Source organism: Coregonus clupeaformis, chromosome 18 (genome assembly GCF_020615455.1).
Source record: "Coregonus clupeaformis isolate EN_2021a chromosome 18, ASM2061545v1, whole genome shotgun sequence".
In the NCBI taxonomy this organism is placed as follows: Eukaryota; Metazoa; Chordata; class Actinopteri; order Salmoniformes; family Salmonidae; genus Coregonus; species Coregonus clupeaformis.
Genome location: NC_059209.1, coordinates 21,404,774 through 21,430,239, shown reverse-complemented (window position 1 = coordinate 21,430,239; position 25,466 = coordinate 21,404,774). Strand labels below are relative to the sequence as shown.

General features: G+C 46.6%; 1 protein-coding gene across 6 annotated transcripts in view; it reads right to left on the bottom strand.

The window, feature by feature from the left end:
* LOC121551985 (vacuolar protein sorting-associated protein 13A) overlaps positions 1-25,466 on the bottom strand; it is a 72,297-nt gene that overhangs the window by 27,613 nt on the left and 19,218 nt on the right. Inside the window, exons 16-56 of one of the 6 annotated variants that reach the window (XM_045226797.1) lie at positions 21,148-21,242; positions 20,878-21,020; positions 20,297-20,498; positions 20,001-20,126; positions 19,591-19,728; positions 19,106-19,238; positions 18,780-18,897; positions 18,523-18,667; positions 18,298-18,382; positions 18,005-18,183; positions 17,699-17,855; positions 15,890-15,969; positions 15,712-15,771; positions 15,371-15,566; positions 14,930-15,046; positions 14,469-14,572; positions 13,939-14,106; positions 13,394-13,701; positions 12,995-13,142; positions 12,696-12,846; positions 12,438-12,562; positions 12,156-12,325; positions 11,395-11,636; positions 10,924-11,246; positions 10,372-10,734; positions 10,026-10,127; positions 9,749-9,901; positions 9,279-9,540; positions 8,805-8,965; positions 8,461-8,564; positions 8,071-8,365; positions 7,441-7,875; positions 7,175-7,279; positions 6,870-7,016; positions 6,479-6,610; positions 6,191-6,324; positions 2,770-2,896; positions 1,835-2,064; positions 1,541-1,694; positions 1,211-1,357; positions 935-1,016 (exon numbers count right to left, since the gene is read on the bottom strand). In XM_045226797.1, the coding sequence (XP_045082732.1) occupies positions 935-1,016; positions 1,211-1,357; positions 1,541-1,694; positions 1,835-2,064; positions 2,770-2,896; positions 6,191-6,324; positions 6,479-6,610; positions 6,870-7,016; positions 7,175-7,279; positions 7,441-7,875; positions 8,071-8,365; positions 8,461-8,564; positions 8,805-8,965; positions 9,279-9,540; positions 9,749-9,901; positions 10,026-10,127; positions 10,372-10,734; positions 10,924-11,246; positions 11,395-11,636; positions 12,156-12,325; positions 12,438-12,562; positions 12,696-12,846; positions 12,995-13,142; positions 13,394-13,701; positions 13,939-14,106; positions 14,469-14,572; positions 14,930-15,046; positions 15,371-15,566; positions 15,712-15,771; positions 15,890-15,969; positions 17,699-17,855; positions 18,005-18,183; positions 18,298-18,382; positions 18,523-18,667; positions 18,780-18,897; positions 19,106-19,238; positions 19,591-19,728; positions 20,001-20,126; positions 20,297-20,498; positions 20,878-21,020; positions 21,148-21,242 (6,846 nt within the window). Of the gene's footprint in view, positions 1-934; positions 1,017-1,210; positions 1,358-1,540; positions 1,695-1,834; positions 2,065-2,769; positions 2,897-3,955; positions 4,034-6,190; positions 6,325-6,457; positions 6,611-6,869; positions 7,017-7,174; positions 7,280-7,440; positions 7,876-8,070; positions 8,366-8,460; positions 8,565-8,804; positions 8,966-9,278; positions 9,541-9,748; positions 9,902-10,025; positions 10,128-10,371; positions 10,735-10,923; positions 11,247-11,394; positions 11,637-12,155; positions 12,326-12,437; positions 12,563-12,671; positions 12,847-12,994; positions 13,143-13,393; positions 13,702-13,938; positions 14,107-14,468; positions 14,573-14,929; positions 15,047-15,370; positions 15,567-15,711; positions 15,772-15,889; positions 15,970-17,698; positions 17,856-18,004; positions 18,184-18,297; positions 18,383-18,522; positions 18,668-18,779; positions 18,898-19,105; positions 19,239-19,590; positions 19,729-20,000; positions 20,127-20,296; positions 20,499-20,877; positions 21,021-21,147; positions 21,243-25,466 lie in introns of those variants that run through there. The other 5 variants (XM_041864693.2, XM_045226795.1, XM_045226796.1 and 2 more) reach the window with 5 other exon arrangements.

Sequence of the window (25,466 nt, the reverse complement as noted above, 5' to 3'; positions counted from 1 at the left end):
AAGTAATACAAAAAAAAAAATACTAAAAAGATAGGGGTCAAAATGATTGACAGCCTGTTTTCAATACCTCACCTTGCGAGGTTAATGGCACTGAGCCTAAAATGTTTTACAGAATCTTTCCAGATCCTTGATATCCTTCATCTGCGCTTCTGGACTGCCCTCTTTAATTCAAACCACAGTTTCTCAATGGGATTCAAGTCCGGAGACTGAGCTGGCTGTTGCAAAATGTTGACTTTGTGGTCAATTAACCATTTCTTTGTGGATTTTGTGTTTGGGGTTATCGTCTTGCTGGAAGATCCACTTGCGGCCAAGTTTCAGCTTCCTGGCAGAGGACACCAGGTTTTTGGCTAAAATGTCCTGGTACTGGGTAAAGTTCATAATGCCGTTGACCTTAACATGTGCCCCAGGACCAGTGGAAGCAAAATAGCCCCATAACATCAAAGATCCACCACCATATTTTACAGTAGTTATGGGGTTATTTTATTTTTATGCATTCTTATAGACGCTAAACTCCCTACTGGTGTGAACGGCCAAAGAGCTCTATTTTCATGTAATCTGACCATAGCTCCGGTTTCAATCCAAGTGCCAATGCCGTTTAGCAAACTCCAGACATTTAAATTTGATGGATGACATGAAAATAGCACTCTTTAGCCATGCACACCAGTGGATGCATAAGCAGTTAAGAACCCAATACCTACGGTAAGATATGGGGGTGGATCTTTGATGTTATGGGGCTGTTTTGCTTCTACTGGTCCTGGGGCCTTTGTTAAGGTCAACTGAGCAATTGTAGTAGTGTTTGGGCTCATACAATATAGTTAAGTATTTGAATTATTATTATTTTATTTTTGCTCATCTTTATCAAGGGTGTCAATAATTTCAAACCCCAAGTGTAAATGCACAACACAGAGAGACTTGGACAGAGTTTGGGACTGACCTGAGTCCATGGTAACAGACTTGGGTAGTTTTATAGGGTAGAAGACATATGGGAAGATTGCTCCAGGTAGCTGATTCTGGATCTGTGGAAAAACAAAGGACTCAAATAATTCATTCCAACCATGTCTCCAATAGGTCAGCATGAAATCATTTTAATTGAATGGTTGGCAAAATGACTAAACAGTCAATGTAAAAATCTGTCGTATGGTTGGTGGTCGGGTGGGGACCCACCATAGAGTTGGATAGAATGCACACTTTCCAACTCTCTGGGACCCACCTGTATGCGGTTGATCTGGACACGGTAGGCACTCTGGCGGGCCGATACGCTGTACTCCACCTTCACCCCTGGCAGGAAGCTCCTCCTGATTGGGGCGTCATATGGCTGTATCATCCTCATGTCTTGCCCATTTGGCGTCAGAGACACCTGATAACACAGTTAGACTTAGCACACACGCGCACACACACACACAATGGTTGTACTGGAGCTGTGCAAAACTGGGAACAACATCTACCTCTACAATTTGTACAGCTTTCAAGGGGTTGGTAATCAAGAGGGTGGTATGGTATACATGGTACCATACAGAGGCATATCCAGTTGCTGTCTGACCTGGAAGTTGTTCTCCAGGTCTAAGATGGCGTTGTCCACTGGTCCACTCTCTGTGTACTCTTTGAAGTGGGTCTCCAGCAGCTCGGCATCTTTCCCACTCAGGGGTTTCCAGCGAGACTTCTTCTTTGGCTTGGACTCCCACACCACATCTGAACTACACACACAGGAGGAAAGCACACTGAACATGCTGCACTGAATTTGAAAAGCATGTTCCCACTCAAAGTACAGTCAACTGTAGCACAATCATACCATTTTGAGTGACTGTATATACTGTGTTGGTATGTGTGTATATACCTGGTAATGCCGATGAAGGACACCTCCTGACGGCTGCTGTTGTTGACCAGGGAGACGCCCACGTCTTGCAGGGAGAGGATGATCTCCTGTTCGGCCAGCTCGGCCTTCTCACTCTCACACAGCAGCTTGTATATGCGTCTGTCCTCAGTGAACAGCGCCACCCGCTGGAGGCCCTCGTAGAACGAGATGAGGTACAGCTTACCCTCCTCGTTCACGTCCAACCGCAGGTCCTAAACACACGGATCAAGTGCACATGAGATGCGAAGTAAGGAGCGTTTCACTTTTAAGTTGCTCTTTTGCAACACCAAAATGATATACCATATCAGCTTTTAATTTAGATTTTTGGTAACTAATGAGTCCAGGCAACAACAGTTGCTATCATTTCACAGTTTATTTGATTTCAACAATATATACATCTCTGGTTATCCTACTGTTTGTGTTTTGTCTCACCACTGTGGCTAACATGCCAAAGCACCCAGTCTTCTAATATTTTAACTGCTCAGGTCATCAAGCCAGTATAAGGGGGAAGAAAATACACTGGCGGACTTTGGAGGATCGGAGCCTTAATAATGATCTTATTAAAGCTTTGTGTGTTTAATGATGGACTAAGCCATATTAAGCAGCTCTGTTAAAACACTAAGCAGAAGATCCTAATCTATGGTTAAGTCTGACACCAGTGTTTCATATTAGTCTGATGTAAACTACGTCTAAATATAAGCCTACATATTAGTCTGAGGAGATACTATGGTTGAGCCTGACACCTGTGTGTCATATTGGTCTAAAGTACTCGATACAAGTGTGCATCAAACTAATAAGAAACACTGGTATAAAAAAGACTTATCCATAGTATCAATCAAAATGTTTGAGAATGTAACATTGCTCTAGCGGTGGTGGAAATGGTGAGTGGGAGTAAATAGAAAGCTGTGGTACAGTACCTCTTCGCTCTTCAGCTCGCCGCTGTAGCTGCCACACTGCCAGGCCAGGCAGCGTGACCCAGTGGGCTCAGCCCAGGTGTAGTACATTGCCATCCCGGGATTTAGCTTGTCCTTCTCCTTCTGACTACTACTCACACACACACACACACACACACACACACACACACACACACACACACACAGAGTTAGAAAGCGCACACACAAGACCCCGAGAACCCCACCAAGAGCAAGATAGATGACGGTCAGAAAGAAAGCCATGGTCATGACAACGTAGCCCCGTTACACAGCCCAGGCACCATGGAAAGAAACGCAGATACCCAAGAGCCTATTTGCAAATCAACACAATGGAGAGAAGAAATCTGACCCATTAATGGAGATGTCGAGGCTACTATCCCATGAGATCATGTTGTCGTTCTTCCTCCAACAAAATAAAATCAACCCCCCCCTGATCAAAGAGAAATAAAGAATTATTAAAATCATCATTATTTCAGAAGACACAGGGAAAAAGGAAGACGAAGAATGATTGGCAGGACTGTTGGGGTGGGGGGGAATGGGGTGCAATGGAAATGGAGGCATGGGGAAAATGGAAGGCATATTGAAGCAGAGGTCAGATCCCATTGGCAGAGTCCCATCCAAACAGCAGCAGCCAAAACTAACTCCCACTATAAAGCAAATCAACCTGGAATTAAGGGGGAGGTCAAAGGGCAAACGGTCATGACACTGAAGCCGGAGATCCTCCTTGATCACGCCACTTTCTGTAGTTTGGTCAATATCAATCAGATGACTCGTGGTTGTTGAAGTATACAGTGATATTAATGTAATGCAATATTTTTCTGCTTTTATAAAACGCACATTATCCATTTCCTTGTGGAATGGCATGTAAGGAGCAGATCAGTCTCCAACACCAAAATGAAAAAAAAGCTCTTCCCCTACACCTTTGTTACCTGGGGGTCCAGCTCTGACCACACTCTGACCACAACTGAACTATGAAACGGGAACACAGAGACCACAAACACCACTGAATGTGTGCATGTTTAAATAGAGATCTACGGACCATGCCTTTTGCATTAGTCATTGTGATTGTATGCTAGGGAAGGCATTTGAAGTTCCCCAATATGTCCACCCTTTCTGTGTCAGGGTCAGAGTGGGTGAGAGCAAGAGCCCTCGTGGGGCCAGGTCCTGCTACCTGCGCTGGGTCTCCTCTACTGAGAAGGAGAGGTCGAGCAGCTCGTCTGCCACCCATTCTGATGAATCTCTCCGAAATCTGCCCGGCCAAGAGGTGTGGGGGAAAATATTAAACCAAACAAAAATCAAAACAAACCAACACAAACTGTCAGACAAAAAACATGTCACTAACAAAAAATTCTGACTGAAAAACAAATCGAAAAAAAGAAGTGTCCATCACAACAAGTCACAAACAAAAGGAAATTAATCCATGCAAACTGGGTAAACACAGACAAACCTACATCAACACAAAAGCCAAGAATACGAATACCCTGTATCAAAACAAATACATGCAGCACATCCTGGGAAGTTTGCAAAAAAATTAATATACACTGCTCAAAAAAATTAAGGGAACACTTAAACAACACATCCTAGAATGAAATAATCTTATTAAATACTTTTTTCTTTACATAGTTGAATGTGCTGACAACAAAATCACACAAGAATTATCAATGGAAATCAAATTTATCAACCCATGGAGGTCTGGATTTGGAGTCACCCTCAAAATTAAAGTGGAAAACCACACTACAGGCTGATCCAACTTTGATGTAATGTCCTTAAAACAAGTCAAAATGAGGCTCAGTAGTGTGTGTGGCCTCCATGTGCCTGTATGACCTCCCTACAACGCCTGGGCATGCTCCTGATGAGGTGGCGGATGGTCTCATGAGGGATCTCCTCCCAGACCTGGAAAACAGCATCCGCCAACTCCTGGACAGTCTGTGGTGCAACGTGGCGTTGGTGGATGGAGCGAGACATGATGTCCCAGATGTGCTCAATTGGATTCAGGTCTGGGGAACGGGCGGGCCAGTCCATAGCATCAATGCCTTCCACTTGCAGGAACTGCTGACACACTCCAGCCACATGAGGTCTAGCATTGTCTTGCATTAGGAGGAACCCAGGGCCAACGGCACCAGCATATGGTCTCACAAGGGGTCTGAGGATCTCATCTCGGTACCTAATGGCAGTCAGGCTACCTCTGGCGAGCACATGGAGGGCTGTGCAGCCCCCCAAAGAAATGCCACCCCACACCATGACTGACCCACCGCCAAACCGGTCATGCTGGAGGATGTTGCAGGCAGCAGAACGTTCTCCACGGCGTCTCCAGACTCTGTCACGTCTGTCACATGTGCTCAGTGTGAACCTGCTTTCATCTGTGAAGAGCACAGGGCGCCAGTGGCGAATTTGCCAATCTTGGTGTTCTCTGGCAAATGCCAAACGTCCTGCACGGTGTTGGGCTGTAAGCACAACCCCCACCTGTGGACGTCGGGCCCTCATACCACCCTCATGGAGTCTGTTTCTGACCGTTTGAGCAGACACATGCACATTTGTGGCCTGCTGGAGGTCATTTTGCAGGGCTCTGGCAGTGCTCCTCCTGCTCCTCCTTGCACAAAGGCGGAGGTAGCGGTCCTGCTGCTGGGTTGTTGCCCTCCTACGGCCTCCCTCCACGTCTCCTGATGTACTGGCCTGTCTCCTGGTAGCGCCTCCATGCTCTGGACACTACGCTGACAGACACAGCAAACCTTCTTGCCACAGCTCGCATTGATGTGCCATCCTGGATGAGCTGCACTACCTGAGCCACTTGTGTGGGTTGTAGACTCCGTCTCATGCTACCACTAGAGTGAAAGCACCGCCAGCATTCAAAAGTGACCAAAACATCAGCCAGGAAGCATAGGAACTGAGAAGTGGTCTGTGGTCACCACCTGCAGAACCACTTCTTTATTGGGGGTGTCTTGCTAATTGCCTATAATTTCCACCTGTTGTCTATTCCATTTGCACAACAGCATGTGAAATGTATTGTCAATCAGTGTTGCTTCCTAAGTGGACAGTTTTGATTTCACAGAAGTGTGATTGACTTGGAGTTACATTGTGTTGTTTAAGTGTTCCCTTAATTTTTTTGAGCAGTGTATAACATGCAGGTTTCATTCAAAAACTAATTTGGAATAGTACAGCGTGTAACACTTATTCTGTACTGTTTCCTTATATCCCCATAAAGATCCACCATCTCATGGACATTTCTAAAAGGAAAGATTTGAGACATCCCAAATTTAAGACGCAACGAATACAGGTTATATTTTATAGCATTGCGCCTGTTTTGAGAATAGTAAAATGTGACCTATATAATTAAAACACTTTTCTGCTTATTGCCCCATTACCTTTCTCCCTCCCCATCCTTCCCCTCCTCCCATCTCTCCTTTACCTCTGGTAGAACTCCACCGTCTGCTCCTGGGTGTGGTTGATGATGAGGAAGGGGGCGGCCCCGTCGTGGTAGTCAGAAAAACGGATGACAATCGAGTGGTCTGATAGGTTCACATCCACAATGACCCCGCCCAGCTGGAATATACAAGAGTAAAGCCAAATGAAAAACAGAAGTACTAGTACTTTATTGAACTCAATGTGAGAAATTGATTTATCACCACAAAGCATCAGCTTATACAGTAGTATTGCAAACTCAGGCGGTACTCACGTATGTCTGTAAACTACTCACAGTGTTGTCCAGGTGCAGCAGCAGGCAGTTTTCCGGTTTGGTGAAGTCCATGGTTTGAGGGGTTGACCGACTGCCTTCTACTTTGACTTTGAGCTTCTTGGAGTCCCTCTCGGGCCAAAACGGGATGGCTGCCTGAGTAGCACAGAAAAGGAGAGAGGAGAAGGAGAGAGACAGACAGACAAAGACAGAGAGGTGTCAGTTTCACTACATGCATGTGCTACTCTATGCAGGGTAGGGCTCCATTATTCCCATTTCAAAATTCAGTGAAATAAGTAAATTAACCGATATTCAATCCATGATTTTAACACATTTTTACTATCAGCACTTTTCATTGCACTTCCTGAATGGACTGAATTGCACTGGGGGTTGTAAGTAGCTCTAGTTGTGGTACCTGTTGTGGTCTGGCCTCGGTCCAGTCGTCCTGGCCCTCCTCTCCCACCCAGATCACATGTTTGGTCCTGTTCACTAACAGGTAGTACGGCACAAAGCTTACGATACGGGTCAGGCTGAAACTGCTGGCGTCGATCTTCACGCCGATCTTCAATCAAACCATAGAAAGCCACAATCAACCTGAATCAATCCACCCATCTATCTATTGACTATTCAATGTTCAGCAAATGACATTCAATGACCAATCTGAAAGGTAAACATCAACTGACAGTATTATTCTGCAGGAGTGTTTGATCCACCACTCACCACGTAATCTTTGAGCCTCCCTTTACACTTCACTTCACCATAACTACCCACGGTGTCCAGGGAGAAATCATCCGACAGCTCGCTGTCCGAGATCATCAGCCGCACCTGACCCGGGGAGAGAATAAGGTCAGATGACAGGGAGACAAACAGTAGGGGTTAGGAGTTATCACTTAAAAGCCCACTCCTTTGTTTTAAACCCTCCAAACAAAATAGCAGCCCCGCTACTTGGTTTGAGCTTGGACCAAAGTTGATCCCCACCCCACTACCTTGTTGTTCTGCAGAAAGTTGTGTGGCTTGAAGGAGAAGAGCAGGGGCATGTCGTAGTCCATGGCGTGTTTGCGGTGGATGTCGTCGGCCTTGTATTGCAGCAGGCGGCCCGTCTTGTTCACCATCCAGTAGGGAGAATGGATGGCCACCTCAGTCTGGCCCGCGTCGTACTTCACATGCACCGCAATGTCCAGCTCTGCTCTCTTCCCTTCTCCCCCCTCTCCTAACCTGACCGCCTCCTCTTCATCGCGTAGGGAGCTGAACACAATGAAAGTGATCTCGTCCAGGTCGCCACGAAGACCGTAGTGGGCCTGCCAATCCTGCCCCAGGTAGTCGAGGAGGCGGAGTTCCAGGCTGGACCGGTCCATGATGGCGGTGTGCAGCTGGGCCGAGTGGCCGTCCATCAGGGTGATGGGGGAGGGATCTTCACTGTCCTGTCAGCCAATCAACACACAATACCAAATCAGTGATCAATAATAGGCATGTCATGTGATGGGGAAGTTCTGAGGAAATATAATAGATGAGCTGTAGGTCCATTTCTATGCTGGTGCGTAGGGATGGAGTAATGTGTGTAATAGCCACTGATCTCCGTGTGTGTGTGTGTGTGTGTGTGTGTGTGTGTGGTGTACCTGTAGGCGATAGGTGATGGGGTAAGGCAGAAGGTTCCGGAGCAGGACGGAGGGCCACAGGTGCAGGATGTAGGGCTCGTCAAAGTGCTCCCCGGCCACTCCCGTGTGTTGTGATGTCACCGTGTCTTTCAGAGGGACTATGTTGACCATGAGCACGCCAGTGCTGTCGCCATGGCAATGGCAGGTCTGCTGCACACGTGCACCGGGCTGCTGGCTCACCAACTCGTAGCTGAAACCCTCGGAGCAGTCGTACTGATCGTCTCCCTCGGTTACCGGCTGCAGTCTTAGCTCTGACCTACGGGGGGGGGTTCAGCACAGTCAGTGTCTGTATCTGTGGGGGTGTGTGTGTGTGTGTGTGCGCGTTTCCGTTTGTGTGCGTGTGCGTGTCACCTGTAAGAGTCCAGAGGCACACAGAACTCCTCTGTAGGCAGTGAGATCCCCAGACATGTGGAGCCCTCCATCACTCTGAACGGGATGGAGAAGTGGTTTATGATCTGTAGGGGAGACATGAGAAATTCTTCAGATAGAAAATACATTCTCTGGTCAGATAATTTAACACATTCTGGGGTCAAGTTAAGTACAGACAAGAGAAAGTAAAGGTGGAGAGAGAATGGAGATAGAGATGAATGACGGGAGTAAATGAGTATTTGGGTGACATCTGTATTAGTCAGTCTGAGAACAGTCAGCCTTCTTGGGTGTGAGTTGGAGTAGAGGTGGGTGGGTGACTAACTTGCCTGGAAGGGAGAGCGGATCTTGATGTACTTGCTTCCCTCCACAGAGTAGATCTGACAGACCAGGAAACGGGTGACCCCAGAGTCTTTGTGCATGACACTGTACATGCCACGCCCCACTTTGATCAACGGAATCACGCCTGTTGAAGTGTGGCCGACCGGAGCTGAGGACAAGAACATAAAAAACTGAGCGATCAATGACTAAAGTAACCCGAGCCACGACTACTGACTTCTGTTAGCTCCCCAAACTAACGCCTGGGTATTAGGTCAGAACCCTAACACGGTCTTGGACCTAGGGTTTGATATCTGACGTCGTATGTATGAAGCGTCTCCGAGCAGGAGTGCTGATCGAGGTTCAGATCCATCCTGTCCATATCATCTTATTCATTAGGATATGAAAAGCAAAACTAGATCAGCAGTCCAATGAATACAGACGCTGGTCTGCACTGGTGTAACGGTTATAACTGTGTTGCTTACTGGGTTGTATGTAGTAGTCCTTGGCGACCAGTGAGGTCATGGCAGAGAACTGGTCTGAGTGGGTGGTGGTGCGGAGGTAGTCCATGTTGAGGCTCTCTCCATTCTGCAGCTCTACCCGGCGCTCTGTGGCCTCGCGACCCAGGGGGCAGAACAGCTCACTGTGCACCACCGACACCGTCAGACCCAGACGGTTCTTCACCACGAACGGAGCCTCGTCCTTCTGGAAACTATCCGATGCCTGCTTGGCCGCCTCTGCAAAGGCCTGTCACACACACAAACACAGACACAAAAACACACACACACGTTCCCCCCCAAAAAGGCCTTTTATAGAGCGCTTTTCAATACAACAAGGCAAGCTATTCCTTCACATTATTCAAAACAACCCACTTAAATAAAAAGGTAGCCATCTTTTTAGCTAGACAATAGAATAGCATGTACAAGAGTGCTGGTGTGTGACGTCATTGACTTACCGTGCCCAGGTTACTGAGCATGCCCAGTCCACACTTGGAGAGGGTGATGTTAAGCTGGTCCTTGCTGCTGATGCTGATGACGGTCTTGTAGTCAGGGATGCTGTAGTCCACTTCTTCTGATATACCTGTGTACTTCACTGGCTTCTTCTTCATCTGTAGTTCAGGGGAACGCATAGCCGTTAAGTGTGTGTGGTGGTTAGTGTATTTACATTATATGTATGAGGGATGTCTGTGGAACATGGGACAGTGTGTGTATAAGATATTTGATAAGGGTCACCTTTAATCCCAGGGTCCAGGGTCTGAAGCCGTCTCGGGTCTCGTCTTCTAGGGGCTCCAGCAAAGGCTCCCACACCCCCATCACCTCGTTGAAGTAGTGAACCTAAACACACAACACTATGTTACCGTACACTAAATGCAGTCTGACTAAACCCATGTTTTGGTTGAATTGAGGTTTTGTAGTTGTTGTGTAAAGGCTGTGTAGATGTTGTGTAAAGGTTGTGTAAAGGTCATGTAGATGTTGTGTAAAGGGTTATGTAAAGGTCATGTAGATGTTGTGTAGAGGGTTGTGTAAAGGGATGTGTAGTGGTTGTGCAGATATTGTATAGAGATGTGCAGTGTCTGACCTCCAGGTTGAGCTGGCTGTGCAGGTTGATGAGGGTGCTCCAGTTCTTGACGTCACCGTGCAAGGAAGACTTGGCCAGCAGCATGGGGATGGTGCGGTGGCCCACCCCAGCCTCCAGGGTCAGGCAGATGGAGTTGATGGCCACCTGCAGGGACTCGCCCTGGGGAATCAACGGGACCAGGGACTGGGCATCCTCATCTTTACCCTCCTCCTCCAGGAACCACAGCTTGAGGTCCCGCCAGGACCGGCGCTCCCACAGATCTGGGGGCACGGGGCTCTCCAGCTCAGACTGGGGTGTCTCGGCCCCGGCCGGGCTCAGCACAGACTGAATGGTAATCACTGTGTTGATAATGATGGGCGACACCTGGGGAGGGGCACAGAGAAGAATTGAACGTCAGGCGCATCACTCTGGTTTTGGTAGCTGGGCTAGAAATAAAAACATAGGAAAAAGTGACAATAAGGTCTACGACCAAACTGATATGCTCCTAACAGGTATTTTATTAGTGAGACGCTGCTTCCTGTCTTTAAAGTTTTGTTTTTGGCCGTGGCCTACCTTGAGCGTGAGTGCGTTGATGCAGACCTCCATAGCCTGCGGGGAGGTGGAGGACTGTGTGCTCTTGAAGAACACCTGGCAGGGCTGCAGCACAGTGGTCTCTTTGTTCCTTTTCTCCTTCAGGAAGGGGCAGGCCACCACCTTCAGGTCCTTGACCACCGCTGTCATCAGCTGACCGTCCGGATCGCTCTTCATCACCAGCTCGCACTCCGTGGTCATGACAAGGGCCGGGGCGTCGGCACGTGTCAGGTCGGCCACAAACACAATCTGGGGGTTCTTCACCAGAACATTAATCTCTGACTTGGCCACCCCCCCCACTGGAGCTATGTTACAGACACAGAGGAAAGCAGGGGCGTGTTCATTAGGCATCAAATGGTAGAAAAGCGTCAGAAACTACCTGAACTCCTCCAATCCAAAATTTCACGTTGTAAGAACATGACATTTGTGGTGAATATTGTGAATGTGTCATACCAGGCTCCTTGGAGGCTGCGGCAGCAGTGGGTTTAGTGCTACTGCTGTTCTTGGGGGCGGCAGAGGAGAAGCCCTGCTGGCTGGCTTTGAGGAAGATGTCGGCCACAGTGAGCAGGAACTCCATGCTGGCACAGAGGTACACATCCTGCACCACCGTGTCCAAAGAGGTGCCCTCGCGCCCCTGCTTGTAGTTCACCTCCACCATCACGTTCCTCTCAGCACCCGGACGCATCGCCATCATCCTGACAGACAGGAGCCAGAGGGGCAGGTGGACATGAACCCTACAGCAAGGGCACTAATAACAAACCCTAACATAAGTGCACTAAATACCTTGTAATTTGTTTGTCAAATGACGTTACATTGAAGAGTGAGACTAACTTTCTGTTCTACTCTACAGATTAAAGATTCCATTCTCTCAAAACAATTGACATATACTTTATCCTTACCCAGATGGCAATACTCATGGGTTTTGATGAACTGGGAGTGAGAGATGAACTTAGTTGCTTTGACTATAATGGGGCTGCTAACCAAAGCCATTCATCTTAGCTGTGTGACAGTCCTATGTGAGTAGGCAGATGGTGAAGACGTGATGAACATGATGCCACGCTGAAGAACACATACTGAGCCTCGTACATCAACGCCAGCACCGAGGCACACGCTCATATGTTCACAGTACACACACAAACAACTCTGGTATCTCTCCCAGTTTTTGTGAATGTGTAAGTAGGCTCAGTACCGAGGTAACTGAGTGTGTGTTCTACCTGGCAGTGATCTTCTTGACTCTGCATCTCTTGTCGTCTAGCAGGCAGTCTGTGAGTTTGACGGAGGCCTTCATGGATCCGTCTGAGAACATGTGGACAGATGTAGAGATGGTCCCCAAGGTGAACTCAGCCAGCTTCAGCTGCTCATCCCTCGAGTCCAACACCTGCACCTGGACACACACACACACCAAAATGTCTGTGGGCGTAAGAATATCCAAGTGAATGGCGTTTTATGTGGTCAATGACAGTGTTTGTGAAGGCCTGTAGTAGTGCAGAAGTCACCTCAGTCCCATTGGGGCTGTACAGGACCAGGGTCATGGAGTCAAACTTGAAGTCAAGTTTGAGTGTGCTCTTCAGCTTAGTGCTCTTCTGGGTCTCCACCACTGCAGCAGTTACCACCGTGTTGCCTACAGACAGGGTTCAACACAATTATAATAATATCACAATCACAACAACACGCGCACGACCACAACACACACACACTCAACCCAGACTGACACACACTGCTGTCCTCACCGCTAGTGGGGTTAGTACCAGTACCTCCTGACGCCTGTGAGCCTTTGGTAGAGGCCGTGTCGGAGCGGTCCACTACACGTGGAGGAGGAGGGGGGGAAGCAGCGTCTGACGTCTCTGACAGGTTCTCACTCAGAGTCCGCAACACCACCGTCATATCATCCTGACTCAGGATCAGCTGGTAAGACACACACACCGTTACACTGATGCATCAACAACCAACATTTCATTCTAACATTTAATTTCACAGACTAACATTTGTTAATTGAGAGTTGGCTTTAACTAACACAGATACTCCGACACAAAACTCCGAAACAAACACTCACGTTCATTGGTTTGAGGTGAGCAGTGATCTCTATGTCGGGGATGCTGTGGTACCAGGAGGCAGACAGGTTCCTTTGGATGGACAGGTCCAGGTTGACCGGCTTCAGAAGCTGGATCTCCCCCTGAAACCTCCCCTCCTCAAAGGTGGTTCTGGACAATCAAACACAAACAAACACAGCTTTACAGGTTCTGATTTGCTGCACATCCGGGGACGGACCAAATATGCAAAAGTAACTGAAATACACAGAGACATGTCAATTGTCCCATCCCTGTGCACAAATGAAGTAGTCCTTTCATTTTAAACAACTGTGCATCTATGACGTTTAATTCCCATCCTTGTACATCTACAGAATGGCCCGACTACCAGTGTATCTTACTAGCGACGCTGTACTGTCTCTCACCTGTACATCTTGAGTTCGCTGAGGCCCACAGTCATGGTGTCGATGATGGGAGGGATCTTGACATGCATCTGGGAGGGGACCATGGCGAAGCGGTTCTTGACCGTGACCATACCAAGGTCGGCCACAATGACGTTGGTGGAGGAGGAGGACTGCGGCAGGAAGACAACAGGAGCGTTGAAGTCCACGTCCAGAGAGATGCGCGTGCTGCGCTCAGCCAGCTCCATCACCCCCGTGGCCGCCTTCTCCGCTGCCTGCACAGTCACCTCAGCCAGGGCCTCCTTGGCCACCTGGAAGTTGTTGATGAAGGCCTGGGGGAGGAGGAGGGGGAAGAGGAGGAGAGTGGTCAGGTCATATTACAAAGTGCTCATGGATCGTCATAGCACTTAAGACAATCCTGATCAGTAGGTTCTGGGGCATTTTTGGTACCGTTATTAGTAAAGGCACTGGTTCTCGATACCCTGGAAAACGTCATTTTTTGAAACACAGGAGAGTATAGGTGAAAGATAGATAGGTGGAGTTAAGAAAGATGGCAGCGTGTCTCTTACCAGGATGGAGGAGACAAACTTGTTGAGGAAGATGACCTGGATGCAGCCCACCGTCAGGGTGATGCTGGTGTCCACTTTACGCATGTCTAGATAGGCGTCGCCCTCCGTGGCTTCCGTGTGGTTCACCATGCGGAAAGCAAACACCTCCTTATCGGCTATGGACACACACTAGGACGCAGAATCCATACAGAAATACACATTAGAAGCACACCAGCAGAAAGCGAAAAGGAACAACAATCGTAACTTCTCGGGAATGTTGTCCCTCGACTGGGAAAATAACAAAAAAAGTAATAATAAAAAGACAATAAATCTAAGGATATATTGGATTTGTATTTCCCAGGTATGGCTAGTCAATGACAGCTGGATATTCATGAGGGCACGCAATGGAAAATGATTTTAAACAATTTCAAACCGAACATGAAAAAGTCCAGGTAGTCCCTCCCTGTTTGTTAGTGTTGTTTTTCACCATTTATTGCCTAATGAACATGACCCTGTCTTGGTGTGTGTAAGCGCCCTGTATTGGAGGCTACCTGCTTGTACAAAGCCTCCTTATCACAGTCCAGGATGACTATGTTCTTCAGGTTGGCCAGAACCTCCACCGCCTTTTTCCTCATCAGCACCTCCGACACCAGGCCTGGAACGTAGAACAGAGGTAGAGAGAACAGGTAGAACATCAGAAGGAGGAGGGGTAGAACAATTCTAGAAAATAGACGGGTGTGTTTCAGTACCAGAGCCAATTGGACATGATCATCAGTGGCCTATCTGCTTCATTATGTGTACCACAAGGTGGCACTAGGATCATTATCGTGTGTGTGTGTGTGTGTGTGCGCGCGCGCTCATGGGTGTGGGAGTGTCCTGTCAACACATCACACAAACACACCAAATGTTGATATTTGATGCAATGTCATCATAACTCATGCATGCAGCTGTTGACTTCTGTTGTGGACGTGTGTTGCAGGTGGGGAATTGTCTTCTGTGAGGCGGCCCTTACCCTCGATGCTGATCTCTGCTATCCTGTGGCTCTGGCCTCGGATGAAAACCTTCAGACAGTTGAGATCGGCTCTGATGTGCAAATTCACCACGTCCTCAAACTTTGACTTCTTAGAAGCTAAGGAGAAGGGAGCAGAGAGACATTTATGAAAGAGTTGTTCTGTCGTCAAAACTTAAAAGAACCTTTGATGTGAAGATGACTTTGTTCGTGCATCATAATACATCAAGTGTTCCATACAATGGCATGGAAATGTACTACGTATTAGGAGAATACGTGTCTACTAAATATCTCCACATGCAACAAATATACAGAAGGTATATTTCCTAACCAATGTCTCTTCCACTTTCGACTACCTTGAATCATGAAATTGTAAATCAATATCAACATTGGAAAAGTCTTAGTTCCAGTAAGCAGAATTGATTCCATGAAACGGATAGTTACATGTTTTTTTTGCCACGGCCGATTCCTCCTTCTTCTCGCCTTCCTCCCCCTCTCCCTCGTCCTCCTCGGGGATGGTGGGCAGCTCCTCCTGGCTGGGTGCCGCCTCCTTGGTCGGGGGGAGGAGACTAATCAGGAAGTTCATGGCATTGAGCAGGGCCTCCGTGTGCAGGTGTATGTCCAGAGACGAGAAGTTCACCTGAGACATCACACACAAACATACCACTTCCACTATGAACACACTCTAATACACCTAAGCAGAGTAGTGAGCTCAAATCAACATCATGTTGAAGGTCCAACTGTGGGTTAACACAGTTGTATTGTACTGTATTGCAAGACATTACCTTAACTGATTGTTCAGTGTTCTTGTACTCAGACTTGAATTCTGGCCCATTCTTATCAGCCTGAAAGAGACATTGGCGCTATTAGACCTGCTCTACTGTTAATCTACATTGGATGAAGAATGCAAGAAGACAGTGTTGACTGTTGAAGTGTTCACTGTGTGTGTGTGTGTGCGTGTACCTTAGTGTACTCCAATGTGAGGAGATCATCCTCTGTGTTGTCTAGTGTGGTGATCAGGTGCACTTTCTTCTCCTCTGAATCTGGACAAGTATACAAAACCAGAAAATCATATCACACATACACACGTCTGCAGACATGCCACACACATACAACTACCTACAACCATGCAACATATAACAACATTTATCTTATGATATACAGTGAGGGAAAAAAGTATTTGATCCCCTGCTGATTTTGTACGTTTGCCCACTAACAAAGACATGATCAGTCTATAATTTTAATGGTAGGTTTATTTGAACAGTGAGAGACAGAATAAGAACAAAAAAATCCAGAAAAACGCATGTAAATTTTTTTATAAATTGATTTGCATTTTAATCAGGGAAATAAGTATTTGACCCCTCTGCAAAACATGACTTAGTACTTGGTGGCAAAACCCTTGTTGGCAATCACAGAGGTCAGACGTTTCTTATAGTTGGCCACCAGGTTTGCACACATGTCAGGAGGGATTTTGTCCCACTCCTCTTTGCAGATCTTCTCCAAGTCATTAAGGTTTCGAGGCTGACGTTTGGCAACTCGAACCTTCAGCTCCCTCCACAGATTTTCTATGGGATTAAGGTCTGGAGACTGGCTAGGCCACTCCAGGACCTTAATGTGCTTCTTCTTGAGCCACTCCTTTGTTGCCTTGGCCGTGTGTTTTGAGTCATTGTCATGCTGGAATACCCATCCACGACCCATTTTCAATGCCCTGGCTGAGGGAAGGAGGTTCTCACCCAAGATTTGACGGTACATGGCCCCGTCCATCATCCCTTTGATGCAGTGAAGTTGTCCTGTCCCCTTAGCAGAAAAACACCCCCAAAGCATAATGTTTCCACCTCCATGTTTGATGGTGGGGATGGTGTTCTTGGGGTCATAGGCAGCATTCCTCCTCCTCCAAACACGGCGAGTTGAGTTGATGCCAAAGAGCTCGATTTTGGTCTCATCTGACCACAACACTTTCACCCAGTTCTCCTCTGAATCATTCAGATGTTCATTGGCAAACTTCAGACGGGCCTGTATATGTGCTTTCTTGAGCAGGGGGACCTTGCGGGCGCTGCAGGATTTCAGTCCTTCACGGCATAGTGTGTTACCAATTGTTTTCTTGGTGACTATGGTCCCAGCTGCCTTGAGATCATTGTTATTCTGTCTCTCACTGTTCAAATAAACCTACCATTAAAATTATAGACCGATCATGTCTTTGTCAGTGGGCAAACGTACAAAATCAGCAGGGGATCAAATACTTTTTTCCCTCACTGTATATACACAAATGTCTTCACAGTCCAAGCGCAGCAAGGCGCACACTGCCGTTCTGCTAGTGCTCAGAAAATGCAATCGCAGGAAAAACAGTTCTGAAAGCAAACTAGATGAGAGTGATTTCAGGTGAAAGAGATGAAAATATATGGTAAAAGCGTAGAAAGAGGGGTGATCTAAAGATGCAACAACTACAATGGTTTGCTAACAAACATTACTAGAATAGTGCCTTTGAATGCAGTGGACAACGAAATAAAGTTCATTTGAAAACCAATAGAACAGGAGAGAAATGCTGGTTTCAATGGCATATAAGAACATCTTCATAAAACAGACACATTCAAGTTTGGCTACCTTTTCTGGCATCTCCCCTAATGTCAGAGCTGGTGTGGATATCTAAGGCTGTAGTGAAGGTGCATATCACTCATTTCGACATTATGTAAATGTATACAAATTAGATTTAAATACTTTCGATTGTGAATTTCTGCCTCAGTTGACAGCTCTAACAGCCACTCCCTCACTTACCCATGTACTCGGGGCACTCTAGGCAGATCTCTCGTAGGAATGTGTAGGATGTCATGTCGAAGGTACGTAGCTTCAGCTCGGTGCCCAGCCCCTCGATGTCCAGGTGTAACACTGTGACCTCCTGGCCTCCAGACAGACGACACAGCTGAACAGACAGCTAGACAGCAGAAAAAGAAGGGATATGGGGTTCAAGTTCACGCATGCACACACACGCTCCTATACTATCAATCAGAGTGAACGCAACTAAATGAAGTGTTTAGGTACTCTCTCACACACGCACACAGACGTAGATGAGATTAAGCATACTTTGCTGATCTCAAACGTCATGAGGAACTCTGTCATGTTCTTCTTGGGGTCTTTCTTGACCAGACCTCTCCTCTTGACCGAGTCGGAGCGCTGCAGAGGGCTGGGCATGTTGTCGGGGAAGAACGGACGGTCTCCTATAGGAGAGCTGGGAGCATCGTAGAACAGATCCTCCTCTGAGCCTGCACACACACACAAACGTCTGTCATGATCACGGTCGTGTGTATGCGTAAAAAGTACAGACGTCCATTTGTAATGTGTACACAGGGCTGTATGTGTGTGCGTACATGTCTCACCTGATTCCCATATCAGGGAGTTGCGCAGTTCAGCCATGGTTGGTTTCCTGGGGGTTAGCTGAGGGGTGTATGACTGCTTTGGAGCCTGCACCATAAACACAAGCAGAGATTACACGCTGCACATAGATTTCTGTTGGGTTGTCTATCTACACACAAAAACAACAGACATCACAGACAGAGTCAACCTACAGACAGGCAGAGATAGAGGTCCAGTAGAGTTAGTACCTTCGATGTAGAGTGCATGTTGGTGCTGCGTGGGGCCGGCCTGCTCTCCGGCAGCGGGATGCTGTCGATCAGCTCCAGCACACCCCGTACCTTATCATCAGAGATCCTCAGAGACAGGAGAGGCAGCTCCCCGGAGATTTTAAACCTGACACACACACTTTATTAATCTGACCAGCTATTTGACAAACATCATTACACAGTGGCTGACTGTCCATCACACCCACACACCAACCCACACACCCCTTTTCCCCTCTTACTTGGGCATGCGTGAATCTGTGACCACCATGGCTCGGCTGAACACCACCTTGACGTCGACAGGCTCCAGGATGTGGAGGGCCGACTGCCTCAGCTTACGGGCTTTCTTCCAGTCCCCGTCTAACACAACACAACAACCACTGGCACGGTTAAGCCTCATGTATAGTCTACCTAAGTACGCAACGCAAGAACACAATAAGCTACACAAAATGTATTCCCTGCGTAGTTGCGTCTCATGACATTTTGGGCAATAAACGTTTAGATAATTGTGTGTGTGTCTCCATACGCGAGTTTGCGTGTGTGTGCCTTCGTCCGTCTGTGTGTGTACCTGGTTTGCTGTAGAGGAACTGTAGGCTGCTGAGCTGGACGTCAAAGCGGTCGTAGGCTCGGGACATAATGTCCTCTATAGTACTTCTCCCTACAGAGAGCTGTGGCAGCCCTTCTCTGCTCAGACTAGACACCTGATAACACAAGACGATGCCATAACACCTGGGTGAGGTCCTGTTCATTAGGCAGGGATTTACATTAAACGGTTGCCTGGGGCAAGTAAATTAAAACAGTCAGGCAAGTGGATCCTTCACTGTGGTTGCCCTATTTGGCAAGTCAAATTTTGTTAACGTGTTACCTCTACTGTTCCATTTTTCATTTGACTTTAGTGATTCAAAACAAAAACCCAGCCAAGTGTGGTGTGATCAATCATAATTATCAACTACTCCATATATCGTCTCTTTCCTCCGTCTCTCACTCACTCAAGTCCGATCCGAGCACTCTCTCTACACAAACGCGCATGCTGCGCACATTGAAGTGACTTACCTTGAAGTGACCCAGGTCCAATAGCATGAGGTTCTGGGTGGAGTCGTAGAAGCCGGTTTGGGGCACGATCACGTAGGAGGCCATGAGGTTGATGTTCAGATCCAGAACCTTCTGGGTCTCAATCACGTACATCAGTCCCTTCAGACAACAACATAGAACGGTTGTTATACTTCAACATGTTCTTACATATGGATATGAAAGGGAAGGTGTGTGTGTGTGCCAGAAGGAAGTATGGAGTGGAGATTGAGGTCAACGGCTTGTATCCTGTCTGATGAATCAGAGTAAATGTCCATAGAAGGTAAATTAGAATAGATGTTTGGGTCTGCAGCACATGTCAAAAATCTATCAGTACTGTGTTTCTTGTGAAAAGCCAGGAACGTGAGTGTGGCCTGTCAGTCAGAGCTAGAGGCGGGGCTCTGACCTGTGGAGGTGCGGTCTCTGAACTGCTCCAGCTTCATGAGAGTGGCGTTGGTCAGATCGTCTAGCTGGAGGTCATCAGGTGGCGAGAAGAACGCACTCATGCTGTTCACCGTCACCTGCCGGAGAGAGAGACAGGTACCCATGTTGTTACACACACGCACAAAAACAGGTGGTGCGGACATTCGTTCTAACAACTACATGCCTGATTGAACCGAGGAACGACTGGAATACAATTATGTACACAGGACACACGCGCACAAAAATGCACAAACAAACACACACTCACAGCATCATAGATTATCTCCAGAGGCTGGGATTCGACGCGGAGCCGCTGGTCAGCGCTCTCGTCTAGAGGGTTGGTCTCAAACAGGATGTCCAACAGGGGGGTCCCCGTTACCGTGGCAGCCTTCCTTGACGACAGCAACGTGGGTGCTGGACGGTTATTGGCCAGTCCTGTCACCTCAAACAGACTGAGCTGGGCCGACAGCCTGAGAGCAGCAGCAACAAGAGCATCAGAACCAAGGGCAGAAAGAAGGGGGGTGAGAGTGGAGGAGGCAGAGGAAGAGAGAGAGGAGGGAAAAGCAGAGAGAGAGAAAGAAAAAGAGATACTGGCAAACCGAGAATCGCAAAATGGTGGCACAAAAAAAAGGCAACTATAGTGCATCCCATTGATAAAGCACTAAAACAGAGCAGGGAAGGAAGGGGAAGTATTTAAATGCAGGGTCTGTTCGGAAGCGTACAGGTTTACCGCTACGGCAGATATGATATTCTGTCATGTAGAATTGGGCATCGTGTCAGTTCTATTCATTTCTATCTGCAACGTTCTGAACGTTTCACCTTAGGGAACACACCCCATATTGTACTTACTTAATTGCTTGTGCTCCGGGCCTCTGGGTCAGCATGGATTTCAGATCTTCAACTGTTAGTTTGAGGATTTCATTCTGGTCCTTGTTGTCTTTCATTGAGACAGACATCCTCTCCATGTGGAAATTAATCTTCATGTCCTCAAACTGCACAAACAAGATCAGAGAGAAAGGGAGACTGAACAGTGTCCTAGATTATCTTTATCTCGTTTGGAAGACGCCAGGGACTGTGCTACTGCACTACAGTGTGTGGGAATATGCAGTAGCAACTCACGTTCTTTGGCAGATTATGATTGACAGCAATCTCACTGTAGCCGATGGCAGTGTAGAGTTTGGCCTTCTCAGCAGAAGTCATAAACTCGTCAAAAGCTGAGGAGAATTAGAAGACCAAAAAAAAACGTCATTATGCTTTACAACATGATTAACAATAACATTAAAACATCAGGTGCACCTTATCAAGATCATTTCAAATTAACTTTACAAAAGGAAGTACAGAGTGCAAAATGCAGTTCCAAGTGCACGGTTCAACCCGTATAAAAAAAATAATCACGACAGCTGTGATGGAAACAGGACGTTTCGGTACAAGTTTATAAATGCCGACAGATAATTTGTTCGTGCGACATGGTGGGTGGGTTCTTTTTGTGTCTGTAAAATACATTATTTGAGAAATGGCGGTGGAAACGCTACAGATATACATGAACATCATTGGTCTAAAACCATCATCATGAGCACCTTGTCATCAACATGATTCAATACTTCATAATTCATATGGTGGGACAGGACAGGTTTAATGCCCATTTGGAAATAATTTTTTCCAGTGTTCTTTAATCCTGGTCCTGGAGACGCACAGGGTGTGCAGGTTTTTATCTCCAGCCCAGCATCAACACCATTGACTCAACTAATTTAGCTTAACGGTTATTGTATTTTCATGACTGTCTTCATCCATAACTGTCGGTTACACAGTAATTGTGTCAGCCCTAGTTACACACCCCATGGTTCCCCAGGACCAGGATTGAAGAACACTGTTCATCAAAATAGTAAGAGTGCAGAGCCAACAATCAACATGTCAACTGCGGCGCATTGGCATGCTCATGACACACAGTAAACCAGCTGAAGGATTGGCACGTGGCCTTTGCATTATCATAGAGGGTATACAGTGCATTCGAAAAGTATTCAGACCCCTTGACTTTATCCACATTTTCTTACGTTACAGCCTTATTCTAAAATGTATTAAATAAAACATTTCCTCATTGATCTACACACAATACCCCATAATGACAAAGAAAAAACAGGTTTAGAAATGTTGCTTTACTTAAATATCACATTTACATAAGTATTCAGACCCTTTACTCAGTACTTTGTTGAAGCACCTTTGGCAGCGATTACAACCTCAAGTCTCCTTGAGTATGACGCTACAAGCTTGGCACACCTGTATTTGGGGAGTTTATCCTATTCTTCTCTGCAGATCCTCTCAAGCTCTGTCAGGTTGGATGGGGAGCGTCGCTGCACAGCTATTTTCAGGTCTCTCCAGAGATGTTCAATCAGGTTCAAGTCCGGGCTCTGGCTGGACCACTCAAGGACATTCAGAAACATGTCCCGAAGCCACTCCTGCGTTGTCTTGGCTGTGTGCTTAGGGTCGTTGTCCTGTTGTAAGGTGAACAGTCGCCCCAGTCTGAGGTCCTGAGCGCTCTGGAGTAGGTTTTCATCAAGGATCTCTCTGTGCTTTGCTCCGTTCATTTGTACTTTGCTCCGGCCCTTCTCCCTCGATTGCTCAGTTTGGCCGGGTGGCCAGCTCTAGAAAGAGTCTTGGTGGTTCCAAATTTCTGCCATTTAAGAATGATGGAGGCCACTGTGTTCTTGGGGACCTTCAATGCTGCATAAATGTTTTGGTACCCTTCCCCAGATTTGTGCCTCGACACAATCCTGTCTCAGAGCTCTACGGACAATTCCTTTGACCTCATGGTTTGGTTTTTGCGCTGACATGCACTGTCAACTGTGGGACCTTACAGTGAGGGAAAAAAGTATTTGATCCCCTGCTGATTTTGTACGTTTGCCCACTGACAAAGACATGATCAGTCTATTATTTTAATGGTAGGTTTATTTGAACAGTGAGAGACAGAATAACAACTAAAAAATCCAGAAAAACGCATGTCAAAAATGTTATAAATTGATTTGCATTTTAATGAGGGAAATAAGTATTTGACCCCTCTGCAAAACAATGACTTAGTACTTGGTGGCAAAACCCTTGTTGGCAATCACAGAGGTCAGACGTTTCTTGTAGTTGGCCACCAGGTTTGCACACATCTCAGGAGGGATTTTGTCCCACTCCTCTTTGCAGATCTTCTCCAAGTCATTAAGGTTTCGAGGCTGACGTTTGGCAACTCGAACCTTCAGCTCCCTCCACAGATTGTCTATGGGATTAAGGTCTGGAGACTGGCTAGGCCACTACAGGACCTTAATGTGCTTCTTCTTGAGACACTCCTGTTGCCTTGGCTGTGTGTTTTGGGTCATTGTCATGCTGGAATACCCATCCACGACCCATTTTTGCCCTGGCTGAGGGAAGGAGGTTCTCACCAAAGATTTGACGGTACATGGCCCCGTCCATCGTCCCTTTGACGCGGTGAAGTTGTCTTGTCCCCTTAGCAGAAAAAAACCCCCAAAGCATAATGTTTCCACCTCCATGTTTGACAGTGGGGATGGTGTTCTTGGGGTCATAGGCAGCATTCCTCCTCCTCCAAACACGGCGAGTTGAGTTGATGCCAAAGAGCTCGATTTTGGTCTCATCTGACCACAACACTTTCACCCAGTTCTCCTCTGAATCATTCAGATGTTCATTGGCAAACTTCAGACGGGCCTGTATATGTGCTTTCTTGAGCAGGGGGACCTTGCGGGCGCTGCAGGATTTCAGTCCTTCACGGTGTAGTGTGTTACCAATTGTTTTCTTGGTGACTATGGTCCCAGCTGCCTTGAGATCATTGACAAGATCCTCCCGTGTAGTTCTGGGCTGATTCCTCACCGTTCTAATGATCATTGCAACTCCACGAGATGAGATCTTGCATGGAGCCCCAGGCCGAAGGAGATTGACAGTTATTTTGTGTTTTTTCCATTTGCGAATAATCGCACCAACTGTTGTCACCTTCTCACCAAGCTGCTTGGCGATGGTCTTGTAGCCCATTCCAGCCTTGTGTAGGTCTACAATCTTGTCCCTGACATCCTTGGAGAGCTCTTTGGTCTTGGCCATGGTGGAGAGTTTGGAATCTGATTGATTGATTGCTTCTGTGGACAGGTGTCTTTTATACAGGAAACAAACTGAGATTAGGAGCACTCCCTTTAAGACTGTGCTCCTAATCTCAGCTCGTTACCTGTATAAAAGACACCTGGGAGCCAGAAATCTTTCTGATTGAGAGGGGGTCAAATACTTATTTCCCTAATTAAAATGCAAATCAATTTATAAAATTTTTGACATACGTTTTTTCTCTCACTGTTCAAATAAACCTACCATTAAAATTATAGAATGATCATTTCTTTGTCAGTTGGCAAATGTACAAAATCAGCAGGGGATCAAATACTTTTTTCCCCTCACTGTATATAGACAGGTGTGTCCTTTCCCAGATCATGTCCAATCAATTGAATTTACCACAGGTGGACTCCAATCAAGTTGTAGAAACATCAAGGACGATCAATGGAAACAGGATGCACCGGAGCTCAATTTCAAGTCTCCTAGCAAAGGGTCTTTTACACTTACGTAAATAAGGTATTTCTGTTTTTAATACATTTGCAAAAACTTTAAAAAACCTATTTTCACTGTAATTTTGGGATATTGTGTGTAGATTGCAAAAAAAAAGAGAGGCGAGCTGTAGATGACTAAGCATTGACGCCCTCGTAGCCTACTTGTTTGATCTCATTTGTTGACACTCTCCTCCCATGGGGATTTCTCCCAATAAAAATAAATGTTCAGTTGGTTCAGAATGCATATGCTAATGCAGCCCAAACTCCAACCGTGCTACATCTGTGTCAGATGATTCCCCGGTAAGGAGTGACAGCCTCCTAGACAATGGACGTTGATGGTCTAGGCCCAGGTCTAAGCCCAGAAGATTGACAGGAATTCCCCACCTCAATATCAGTATGGGGTCTTTTCTAGAGCTTAGTTTTGCCATTGTCTACTTTTGTAGCTAGGTTTGTACTTGGTAGGCCTACAATGTCATTTAGCTAGCCAAGGCCTACTTCAAGCTTGCAAGCGCCAAGCCACAAAGACTGCAGCTGTGGCAGAATGCTGGCAATAATAGATATTTCGCATATTTTTGATTAGTCACAGTATTAGTCACAGTGTGACCCTGTGTTAAATGTGTAATGTCTAATTTAATATGAAGGTACAGTGCCGTCAAAAAGTATTTATACCCCTTGACTTATTCCACATTGTTTTGTTTCAGCCCGAATTCAAAATGGATTCAATTGATTTGTTTTCTCTCACCCAACTACACACAATACCCCATAATGACAAAATGAAAACATACTTTTGGAATATTGTATGAACATGAAATACAAAAATACCTAATTTACATAAGTACTGTATTCACACCCCTGAGTCAATAC